This window comes from Centrocercus urophasianus, unplaced genomic scaffold (genome assembly GCF_019232065.1).
Source record: "Centrocercus urophasianus isolate 14NV4802_14NV808 unplaced genomic scaffold, USGS_Curo_1.0 seq_1031, whole genome shotgun sequence".
In the NCBI taxonomy this organism is placed as follows: domain Eukaryota; kingdom Metazoa; phylum Chordata; class Aves; order Galliformes; family Phasianidae; genus Centrocercus; species Centrocercus urophasianus.
In genome coordinates, this window is record NW_024884178.1 from 20,330 (window position 1) to 31,453 (window position 11,124).

Sequence of the window (11,124 nt, forward strand, 5' to 3'; positions counted from 1 at the left end):
GGTGCAGTGGCATTCATAATGTGGCGAGTAGTCCAGCAGCAGCTCCAGCTGCTTTGTGGTCTGTCCCATCCCAGTGAGCTCTTTCACACCCTCCCTTGAATGATGTGCTCTCACTGCGCTATTTGATGGCCGTGTCAGACAGCTTTTGCACCCAAAGGCAAAGAAATGCTCCAGGTCCTCAGCTGCTGCAGATCCCATTCAGGCATGCGAAGCCCATCTCATCCAAAGGCTGCAGCGTGATCAGTTATTTTTAAACCCCACAGAAGGAGTGTTAAAAATGTGCTTTTTCATGCAAGCAGCCTTAAAAAAATATATCCCTGTGTTATGTTCTTGAGGTGCTTTCTCATAATCTCCCTATCCTCTTGCTGCCTACACTGCAATGCTATATGAAAATGACTTTGAAAACAACACAAACTGCTGTTTCTGCAGGGTTTTGCTTTTCTCCTTTGCTGAATTCTGCTAATCATTTAAGATTTTGATACTGTTAATTCCTGGGATGGTAACACAATGAGCTGAAAATTACAGATATTGTTACACAGATCATAGAATGGCGTGGGTTGGAAGAGATCATCCGATTCCATCATCTGTATCCCATTGCCTGTATGGGGACACTGCCTGATCCTCACCCATTTCTGATGGTTGGTAGCTGATGCCAAATGCATACTCTGTCTTTATGGTAACATCGTGCTTGTTAATGGATCTGGCTGAAATTCAGTGCTCATGGCTCTGTCCCCTGCTTGGTGCTACTGCCACCTCAGGTCCCCTTCCCCAACCAAGCAGAGTTTGGATGCTGAGCTGCACGCAGAGCCAGGCTGGGCGACCTCCCTGGGGCATTTTGGGCAGTGGGCAAAAGGAATTCCATAGGCACCTCTATCTACATTCCCATCTCTGCTCCCAGCCCAAGCTCTCAGCTCCTGGCTCGCCGGCCAACAAGGTCTGCATCTCAGGGGAACCACACACCAATGATGAGGTCCCTGCCCCTGGCACACAGTGGGGACGGCAGCTGTAGGGAGGGCTCAGCTGCCCCTGCCTGGGGACAGCCACCTCTGCCCCAGCTTCCCTTATTGCAGTGGTTGAAATCCCAGCTTAAACAAAAACCAGCCCCAGACTTATTCAAAACATTTATTAGTGTTTAAGGAAAATAATAGTGTGAAAGGTACAGAGCTTTGTGTCTAAAGCCATATGCTTTTTTTTTTTTTTCTTTTTTTTTTTTAAAAGCTTATTTGGCTGCGAATTCTACATGAGATAAAACTAGTATGTTTTTTCTCCCAGAGATTTGGATTTAAGGACAGTTTGTCTTTTTTTTTTTTTTTTTTTTTTTTCCTTTTAGTTCAGCACTTTAAGTTAGGACAGCATTTTCCAGGGTTTATTGGTATCTTTTTCCAGCAGGCATTTTGCTTCTCCCAGTATTCTCATTCCAGAACAAGGCTCATTCCAGATGCAAAGCGTAAAGGAAACATTCATACCTTGGCTTTGAAGCTAAACCTCCTCCATGAACTGCGAGTTCATAAGGAATGTTAATTAAAGCATCATACAGTATCTAAATGGATTTTTTTTCGTTTTTTTCACTTTATAAAGAATTAAGGCTATGTAGATGTCACAATAAAATACTCTCAGGTAAAATGCACCCTATTTGTTAGACGTGAACGAAGGTTTAACAATAAATAAATGATTTATGCTGTCAATAACATTATGGAACTGTATAAAACTATATTTAAGTAGCTTTAAACATAAAAAAAAAAACCATACTAGTGGCATGAATATATACAACACAGGTCATGACGTACGTTTAAATTATCATAGCCAGCAGTGTTCTTTTTTTTTAAATGGAGACACTATAATAAATAGAAATGTTAAATATTTACAATAATAGCATATGTGGAATCAGTAGATGAACACATAAAATCTTCACACACAGAGGAAAAAAAAAGTTATACCTTATACAAAAATCCCTCCCACCCACTGCTTGCCCACCCGCCCCAAAGAGATTTCCATTGACAAAGGGGAATATACAGTTTTCCCCACTCAGAACAACAAATGAATACAAATAAAACTGTATGCATGCTGAGGTGATATGTTGATGGAGACATTCAAGGATGTATAGATCTGTATGTTTGGCTCCCATAGATGAATCGGACCTCCAACGAAAGAGATGTCCTGTGTTACTCTGATGTGTGAACATGATGTCGGTAGTGATTTGTTGGTTGTTTTGTGGCTTTTCTTTTTTTTTTTCTTCTTTTTTTTTTGTGCTAAAATGCCTGAATTGTCTTTTTGGTTCGAGCTTGTTCTACCTGGTGGCCAAATGCCACCAATGGGGAGAGGACACTCACTGGAAGGAGCTCTGCTCCTTGGGTCAGGGCAGCCTTTGTCACTGCATTGGGTCCGATCCCACATCTTCCCAATTAAGTTGAAGAAAACTTTGTCACTGAACACAGCTAGAACCATTGGGATCAAGGTCACTTTGAACAAGGCCTGGTGATCACTCAGAGACATCTCTTCAACTTAGCGGTTCTCTCTTGCTTCCTACATGGCTTCTATTAAAAGTACTGCCTATAAATTCTGCAGGTGGATACATGCATTAAACCCTGAAGCTATTAGGAGCTGTGCTCACTTAGCAGTAGCTAAAATCTGAGTTGGAAATCGTAGCCAAATTCCAACACCCTCTACTGTTTATACAGCTTCTTCCCACCATGCGACAAACGTACATTGGTTCGCTGGGTACGTTCTGTCCCTACTCAACTGCCTTCCTGCCCCCACAGCTCTCCTCCCAAACTTTCTAAATAACTAGGCTCAAATCCTTGGTGCGATTCCCACTTTCTAAGAAAATTCACTCTGCCTCCAGAGGAAGCTGAAGTATTCACTCTTGTGTCCCCATGGGTGCTGTCCCCTCCCTTTCCAGTATGATATCTAGGGATAAAGGATTGCAGGTCTGCAACCTGAGAACTATAATTGCATAGGGGGTAGGAGAGATGCTCCAAACATCTCACTCACACATGTAACTGCTTAAAGACAACAAATTCTTGGCACTCTTGATCTCCAATAAATCACAACAATTAATGAAGTCAGCCCTCTCTCCCTATCTTTGGCATTTTGATAAACCACGGCTGACAGGTGGGTTACAGTGGGCTCCACGTCCCAACAAACCACACCATGTTAGCTAAGGAGAAAGGTTCCAAGGGCTTCTGACACAGCCCTGCAAAGAACACTGTACATGGGGTCCTCCAATGTCTGAGCCTGCGCCCATCCTCTCACACTTGGGTTGTGCATAGGGCGGAGGAGCTGTATCTGAGTGGGGGGATTTAGAGGCTTGTGAAGGAGTTCTTGGGGGCCCTAGGTGGAGTAGGTGAGTGACAACCAGACCGCTCTGTCTGGAAGCTGACTGCCTTCGGTAAGTGACTGGATAAGCAAGTGTCAAGTTATGCAGTGGTTAAAAAACAAATAGGGGGTACTTAAAGTTGGCAGCGCTGCCCGATGGGGACAATGGCTCAGGAGTCACTCAGCAGACAGTACAGAGCTCCAGACCGCACAGTCCCTGCGCCAGAGGCAGGATGGCTATTTCACTGCTGAGTGTCACAGGCAACCTTGAGCTCCTGCCTGCTCAGCCACACGAAGAAACCAAACCCCTCTGGAATTCAGCCATCTGCTACAAGGCTGCGCCTGGAGCCCTTGGAGGTGCTAAGCCACGAGCGGCTGCGTGCCATCTGCCTGAGCCCTCCCGTAACCTTCTCCCCAAGAGGGGACGAAGAAAACAAACAAACAAACGCGCGATGATCCCTACCTTCCAAAAAAAAGGGGAAAAAAGAATTTAGTTGGAGACGTTTTGCCACATTTGGCGGCTGCTCAAGTGTTGAGTTTGCTGGATCAATAACCCACTGCCACTGCTCTCCCTTTGCTACTATATACACGGTTGCTGAAGTCCATATATCTTGCAATGCCCTGTGCTTGACCTCTGAATGGGAAATGCTTTGGAATGTCCATAGACGGGAAGATGGACTCAACGGAGGAAGATTCCAGCAGAGGAGGAGGATATGGGTAATGGGGGTTTGGTGCCTTTTCTCACCTCCGGATGTCCGAGAAGTCGGACAGTTCGTCCGTCCGGTCCATGATCCCATGCGCTCCTTTGGGACCATGGGCCCCAGCCTTCACCCGGGCATGGGCGTTCAGGTGGCCCTTGGTACCTCTCTCTCCCTTGGCTGCTCGTGAGCTCTCCCTGTGCTCAGGCTCGGCAGGGACCAGCACATCCCCACGGCCAGCAGTGGCTTTGCCGGCTTCGCCTGTCTTCTTTTCGGGGCCCAGAATGGCATCGCCGTGCATGGAGGAGGTGCAGAAGCTCAGGATAGAGCAGAGACTTCCCCAGTTCTGTTCGCATTGGGCCTGGACGCTTCTTGTTATTGCTTTTTTCACCTCCTCGCCACAGGTGAGCAGGATGTTCACTAGGTCAACATATGGCCTGGAGGTAAAGGAAACAATGAGAGTCAGAAGGGTTTATCTATCAGTAAACTGGGGAAATGGCCTCCGTGCCTTCCCCTCCCCTCGCCCTCAATACTGATCAGTTCATCTCCTGCCACCTGCTTACTTGGCAGCCAGGGGGGCATAAATCTCCTCCCTTGTGGGCTAGTTCTGCACCATATGTTTATTGTGCAGTGAACTGTGTTCTAACTGCCCATCTCACAGCAAGAAATACACTCAATAGCATTCTGTGGAGCCAAGCCTCACTCTAGTGCTGAGTCTGCCTTAGTTGTCCCTGCAGTGGAGGTGCTCTGGAGATGCTCTTACTTCCACCAGAGAAAGATGAGAAGTCTACAGCCTTTCAAGGTCAGGCTGGATGGGGCTCTGAACACTGATGGAGCTATAGGTGTCCCTGTTCATTGCAGGGGAATTGGACTAAATGGCCTTTAAAGATTCTACACACTTGGCAAAAGCACTGTCAAATAGAAGAACTGCTATTTCCCACCATCTCTGGTTATCTCTTTCTATGCTCCTTTGTCTCTAACAGCCAGGAGACACAGCAAAGAAAGCCAGCCCTGATACACCAGCTTGCTGTGTGCCGGTGAATAGCCAACGCAGAGCACACCCTGACCATCAGTCTGCAACAGGCAGGCATTCCCTCCTTTGAGGGACATTCAAGCAGAGGTTCTCTGTCTTTTCTCACCATCTTCAGACCCCTGATGCAGAGGTGCCAACTTCTGCCAGCAGCAGGATCCAATCTGCACTCACGATCCCTTTATCAGTAAGGCACGTGGAAACCCACTCTGGTGGCACCGAATGTTTTCTTCATTTCCTTACAGAGTTAAGCACAGCTTTCAGTGTGTCCCTTGTCCCAGCCAAACAAGGAGTCCAAACAAGCCAAGGCCAAATCCCGTTCTGCTCCCACCCATGGCCACGCACAACGCGCCCTCTGAGCACAGGCAGCTCGCTTCCTCCGCCAGGGGTCACAGAGTGCAGCGATTTTAAAATAGTTGCGGTCGCAGGTTTTGTGGGTCAATATTGATGTTGTCTATTGACACAACCGCTCAGCTGTTTGCAGGCAACGCAAGCCGGCCCTAAGGACGTGCCTCAGCCTTGTTGGAAGGAACCATCCCAACAGCAGATCAAGAGTTGCCTGCGCTCAGCGGGACAGGCGGCTGTGGTGGCATGCATGGGATGCTGGTAGGGCACCTTCCACCAGCCCTGTGACTGTGACAAGCCCTGTATGACCACCTCTTCCCAGGAAATGAGTCAGGGGAGATGAGAAAAACCAACAGATTATGATCAGCGTCAGACACTACCCTGATTTTACTCTGCCCAACTGCTTAAGCTCATCGTGAATGACTAATCTTGGAAAGCCCTCCATTCCCCTATCTCAAAATATTTCCCATGTTTGGATTGTTTCTGTCATGAAAAAAAAAAAAAAAAAAAGCTATTTGGAATGTAACAGCAAAAAGTCTGCCAGGGCCTGTCACCACTTCCACCATAGCAAATGGGTCTGACCCACATCCCCACAGCAGCTGACTCTTCAGGAAGAGACTCCGCTGCCTGAATGTGCATCATGAGAGCCAGAATTAAACAGAACAAATCTGGCTTCTGAACTCTTCGGTTTTGTGTTAAACATAAAATAGAAGATGGAAAACAATTGAGCATATGAAGGGAAAAAAAAAAGAAAAAAATATTAAAATTAGGCATAACCCTTTACACAGGATCTTTGGAAGAAAAAGGCTGCTGGTATGACTAAAAAGTGGCTCAGCTGCCAAATATTTCAGGTATTCAAAGCCTGCCAGAGCCCTGCGGATTAATACTAGCCCATTTCTCCTTTACTGTTTTACTTTCTGCATTTCAGCTGGCCTGACCATAGTACCTGAACTGAGCACAAGGCTGCAAGTCAGCAGACGTGATTTTATTTCCAGCCCCGCCACACTTGCCTATTGATCTTGAACAAATTACTTAGGTCAAGAATTTCAGCAATGGCCTCTAAATTTAGGGGTGGGGAAGGAGGCTGGCTGCCTTCTATTTGGGGAGCCCCACGTTAAAAAGCTGAGCTCAGACACTGTGAGATGCTGAAAATGAAGTTTAAGAGGCTCTAAATGAGATGATGCAAATTATAGGTGCTCAATTGAACGACCTGTGTCTTCTCAAACTGAGAACCCCCAGTTCAACTCCCTAGGAATAAGCAGCTGCCTTTGGCCATTCCTGCTTTAGCCTGCTTGTAAAATAAGAGTACCTCAGCTCCTCTTTCTACAGCATTTGGCCCTCGTGTTTTTCTCATCTGTAAGTGATGGGTACCCATCATCCAGCTTACAGCCACCCAGTGCAGACTCAGGATGCCCACAGTGCAGTGCTGGTGCGCAGGGTGCAGCAGAACCCCCTGATCCCCAGTCATGCTGCTGCTCCAGCCTCAGGAATTCCACAGAAAGGACCTTGATTTCAAGCTGCCACGTTCAGTCTGCACAAACCACAGCAAACAGTTCTGCATTTGAGTAACCTAGCATCAAAGGGCCCCTCTTCCTCTTTGCAGCTGCACCTATGGAGACCACCAATGAAAAGGGAAGTCTGGTAGTCAAAAAGCTTGATTCTGTGAAAAATTAATGTCACAATCACTGGGATATGGGGTTTCTGTGCTGGGGATAGAAAAGCATATGGTTGCAGGAAGCAGATGTGCTGAGGTCAGCCACTGCCATACTGCAGCTCTGCCTCCCTGTTTGGGAGTAAGCTGTTTGCCTGCAAGGAAAATGGGCTCTGCATTTTGCATTTGTGCACAAAGAGTTGGTAAAAAAAAGCTTGTGCCTGGCTTGTTACTGCCATGGAGCAGCTTTGATCACTTTGAGCCAGGGTTTGTGCTGCCAGTGCTTGCAGGTAGGCACGTTCCCCATGAGAGCCACTCAAAATCTGACTTGAGCCTTCACTTTGCAGACCTCTGTGTTTTATTAAAAGGTATCTGGGATTAATAAGGGATAAGATGCATGGGAGATTACGTGGGGGATTCAAGCTCCTTCCAGAACAATTAATTGGGAGACATTTGGAAGTATGTATTTACAGAAGAAATTATCCTGCTGACAACTCTGCTCAGATCTGCTTCCCCCTTCTGCGCTACCTGTCAAGCAAGCAAGCAAGCAAGTCTTCCCTGGCCTGTGCAAAGAAAGCATTCCCTTGGTGCTGTACATGGGAAAACAAGGCCAGAAGAAGGCAAAACAGCTTTTGGGCAGATGCACAGCCCCTTGGCACCACCGTGCTCCTGGAAGGAGCTCCCACGCCTCTGACTGCGCTGCGCAGCGGCACTTACTCATGCTGCAGCAGGTCTTTGAAGTGAATCATCTCCACAATGACCTGGACGTTCTCCTTGGCAGCGGAGCAGAGGTCATGCTTCAGGTAGCACTCCCGCTGTAACTGGAACACCATCTCTTTAATGGCTGGGCACTTACGGCTGATGCAGCTGAATTTATGCCTCAAGGCATGAGCCTTACACTTCAGAGCATCTTTAATGAAGGATTTTCCCTGAGAAGAAAAGAAATTGAGGAGGTTGGTGTTTCTGCCCATTAAGCGCGGCAGCTGATTTATGCTCAGCTAGCTGCTCTGCAGGACAATGTCAGGGGTTATTACACTGCTGGGGATATCACTCAGTGGCTGCATTTCCCCTCTTCTCTTTGTTTCCTTGCCCTTAGAGATCACATTGAGTAACCCTGCCTTGCTCTTCCAGAGGAGCTGAACCCATTGGGCTTCCACACAGGCGTTATGAGGTTGCTCACAATTCACTTATTCAACTGCTTAGGGGGAATCAAAACCATCCTTGCCTTTCCTCTGTGCTGCTGACACCACACCACGTGTGTCACAGCCTGGCAGCTCCGTTCACTCCCTCCACTCTGCTGAGCAATGAATGTGTGGAAGCCTCCCGCATCTCTAAATTGCATCGGAATCTTTTACACAAATGCTTCTGGAAGATGAAATTCTCACTGTCCTTTATCCAAAGGGTGCGCCAGCACGGTTCCACTCATACAAACTTAAGATTCACCCAAATCTGTGAGCAGGTTTCGTTTCCAAGTTGTTTCAACCCAGAAATGTATTTTGCTGATTGAAGAACTACTCCGGTTATCAATCCCTTCTGCTCCCCCTGCCCCAATTGCCCTTCCCTTCAGTGAAACATGCACAGCACAGTGGGAAAATGAGGATTAGAGAAAATTGGTATGCAAACCCAACCTGATATTTCTTGCATTTCAGAAAGCAGAGAATGGCTAGTGCTAGCCCTGCTGTTCAGTGCACTGTGAACTCGGAGGCTTTTAGATACCCACATGCTTTAGGAGAAACAAGCCCCTGCAAGCAGTTAGCCAGACCCTCTGCACAGCCGTGGCAATGTCAGTCTAAGCTCCCCTATGCCAGGCTTTCAGCAGTGCTGTGGAGCTGCTGCTCTCTGTAGTCTGTGTGTTCAGGCCAGATGCCACTGGCCCGCCGTCATGCTCTCTCCCCTCCACACTGAAATGGGAGAGGAGGTTTACAAGACATAATAACAGGATGTCTCAATGATGCATAAACGGTCTGGGGAGAAAATGAAGGAGACGAACTTAATACCGCATACCATCCGTGTAATGTATTTTAATGTCAGTGCTTGAACTGAAGGCTGATTTGAATGCGGCAGCTTTAAGAGGCTGCCTGTACTGGTTGTGTGCAAGTCTGGAGAACCATGCTTTAATAACTACACGTTGGGAAATGCTTTCTGATACATCTAAATGAGCTTGGGAGCCCAAGCTGCACTGCAGAACCATCTTTAAACAAAGATGACGTAGCAGCTTAAGCCGCTTAATGCTTCTGAAAACCATGCTCATCTATGTCGCTGTTCTGATTTAGTTATCCTGGGAACAGCAGGAAAACATCCTCCCACGGAGCTGAGCAAGGGACAGCCTGGCTGCTGGGACACTGCTCTTGGGTTTTGATTCTGGACCCTTCAATAGAAAAAAATCCTACTGAGGCTGGTCATGTGCAAAAGCAGGTTGCTCCTTAACTTGTTCCTAAGATGTGCTGCAGAGCAAAAACACATGCAAAGTGTATGTGAGAACCAAGCACAGGATATCTTGCTGCCTTACCTGGGCATCGAATTTTCCAGCGTTGTGCAGGAAAGTCATGCAGATCTCGTGTAAGCCTCGGATCTCACAAGAATTGTTCTCAAAGCACTCAAACACTCCACATCCCACATCACCGGCATTAACCAGGCAGTGCTGGATCTCAGCTAAAATGAGCATTGATTACAGTTAGCTTGAAGAACTGTTCTGAGGAGCTGCTGGTAGGTAGAGGGGAAGGAGAGAGAGATTTTGCTAACATCATCAGTTTGGAAGAAAAAGCACATATGACAACAGTTATCATACCCACAGCATGCCCACTTTCTGCAGAAATTAGGCCAAAACTCGGGTGCATTATGTTATGAAAGCGATATCTAAGAAACAAGTGCCAAATCCACTACACTTATGCCAGGCTACTTCACATGAGAACTAAGGCTCTGCATTCCTCAGGAGCAGAGGACAGGCGGGATTCTTGCTGTCTGACTGTACAGAGCCCCCATCAAATCTCAGCACGAAAATGAGAGGACACTGAGAAGCTGCTCCCAGCCCAATGGGCTGCTGCTGGCACTGGGAGGTGGTTCCTGTGCTACGGCACAGCATTCTCACCAGCTGCTGGGTGTCCCCTGGGCTGATGTCTGTGAAGTTAATGGCAAAACTCCCACTGATAAACAAAGTCCTTTGTACTGAGTGTTGCATAAAGCTGAGACTATGTCCTCACCTAGGCAAAAATCAATTGAAAAGACATTTTTATATGTGCATTTATAACATGTAAAGTAGATCTACTGGACCTAGCAGTTACATACATGTTTATTCTGCCTTGTCAGATGTTATGTAATAGCATTAAAAGAGTGCTGGCTAACAGGGAAAAAAAAACCCCTAAAATTCTAATTTAGCTTTAAAAAAAAAAAAAAAAGAAAAAAAAGATGTTGGTAGCACTGCCAGAGGGAAGGCGGTTGCTGCAAAAGCTCGGGGATAAAGTTAAACAGGGGTAGCTTTTAGAGTGGGACCGAGGATGCTAAGAATGTCTGCGCTCCGTGCCCTAGTGGTACCTTTAATTAAAGCTCGCTCCTGGGAGCCTGCCTAATCCCCTCCGAACCGCAGCGTGTTCCAGGCATCCCCTGTGCCGTGCGGTCCCTCTGCCGAGCGCTCGCTGCAACTTCCCGGCTCGGTGCAGCCTCCCGCACGCAGCGCAGATGCGAGTGCGGAGCCCGACGGGGTTCACTCGAACCCCCGGCTCGGAACCGGCTCGCACTCCTCCTTCCCACCTGTCCCGGAGTGCTGCTGGTGGGCACGGGGGGTGGCCAGGGCTCGGCTCCGGGCTTCACCTCGGCGTCGTCCGCCGCGGAGGGCCGCCCCGACAGCGCGCACCGGGGAAAAAAATGGAGCCCTTTGTGGAGCTGCGGAGCACGGAGCCGGGCTTTTCTGGGGCCGGGAGCTCAGCTGTAGTGCTTGTGTTGGCATCCGGATGCAAACCCTCGGCGGATCACATGTCCTGGCTCCAGCGTGCTGAGAACTGCACAGTGCCGTGATTCACATGTGGCAGTCCCTAATGGGCATTCGTGCATTCCTGCTCGTGTGTGTTTAAACACGTCTTGCAGCACGG

General features: G+C 47.9%; 1 protein-coding gene across 1 annotated transcript in view; it reads right to left on the bottom strand.

The window, feature by feature from the left end:
- Positions 1–1,152: 1,152 nt before the first annotated feature.
- Positions 1,153–11,124, bottom strand: part of STC2 (stanniocalcin 2) — a 10,522-nt gene continuing 550 nt past the window's right edge. The window contains exons 2-4 of the mRNA XM_042831688.1: positions 9,549–9,691; positions 7,757–7,968; positions 1,153–4,450 (exon numbers count right to left, since the gene is read on the bottom strand). Of these exons, the coding sequence (XP_042687622.1) occupies positions 4,057–4,450; positions 7,757–7,968; positions 9,549–9,691 (749 nt within the window). The 3' untranslated portion in view covers positions 1,153–4,056. The remainder of the gene's footprint in view (positions 4,451–7,756; positions 7,969–9,548; positions 9,692–11,124) is intronic.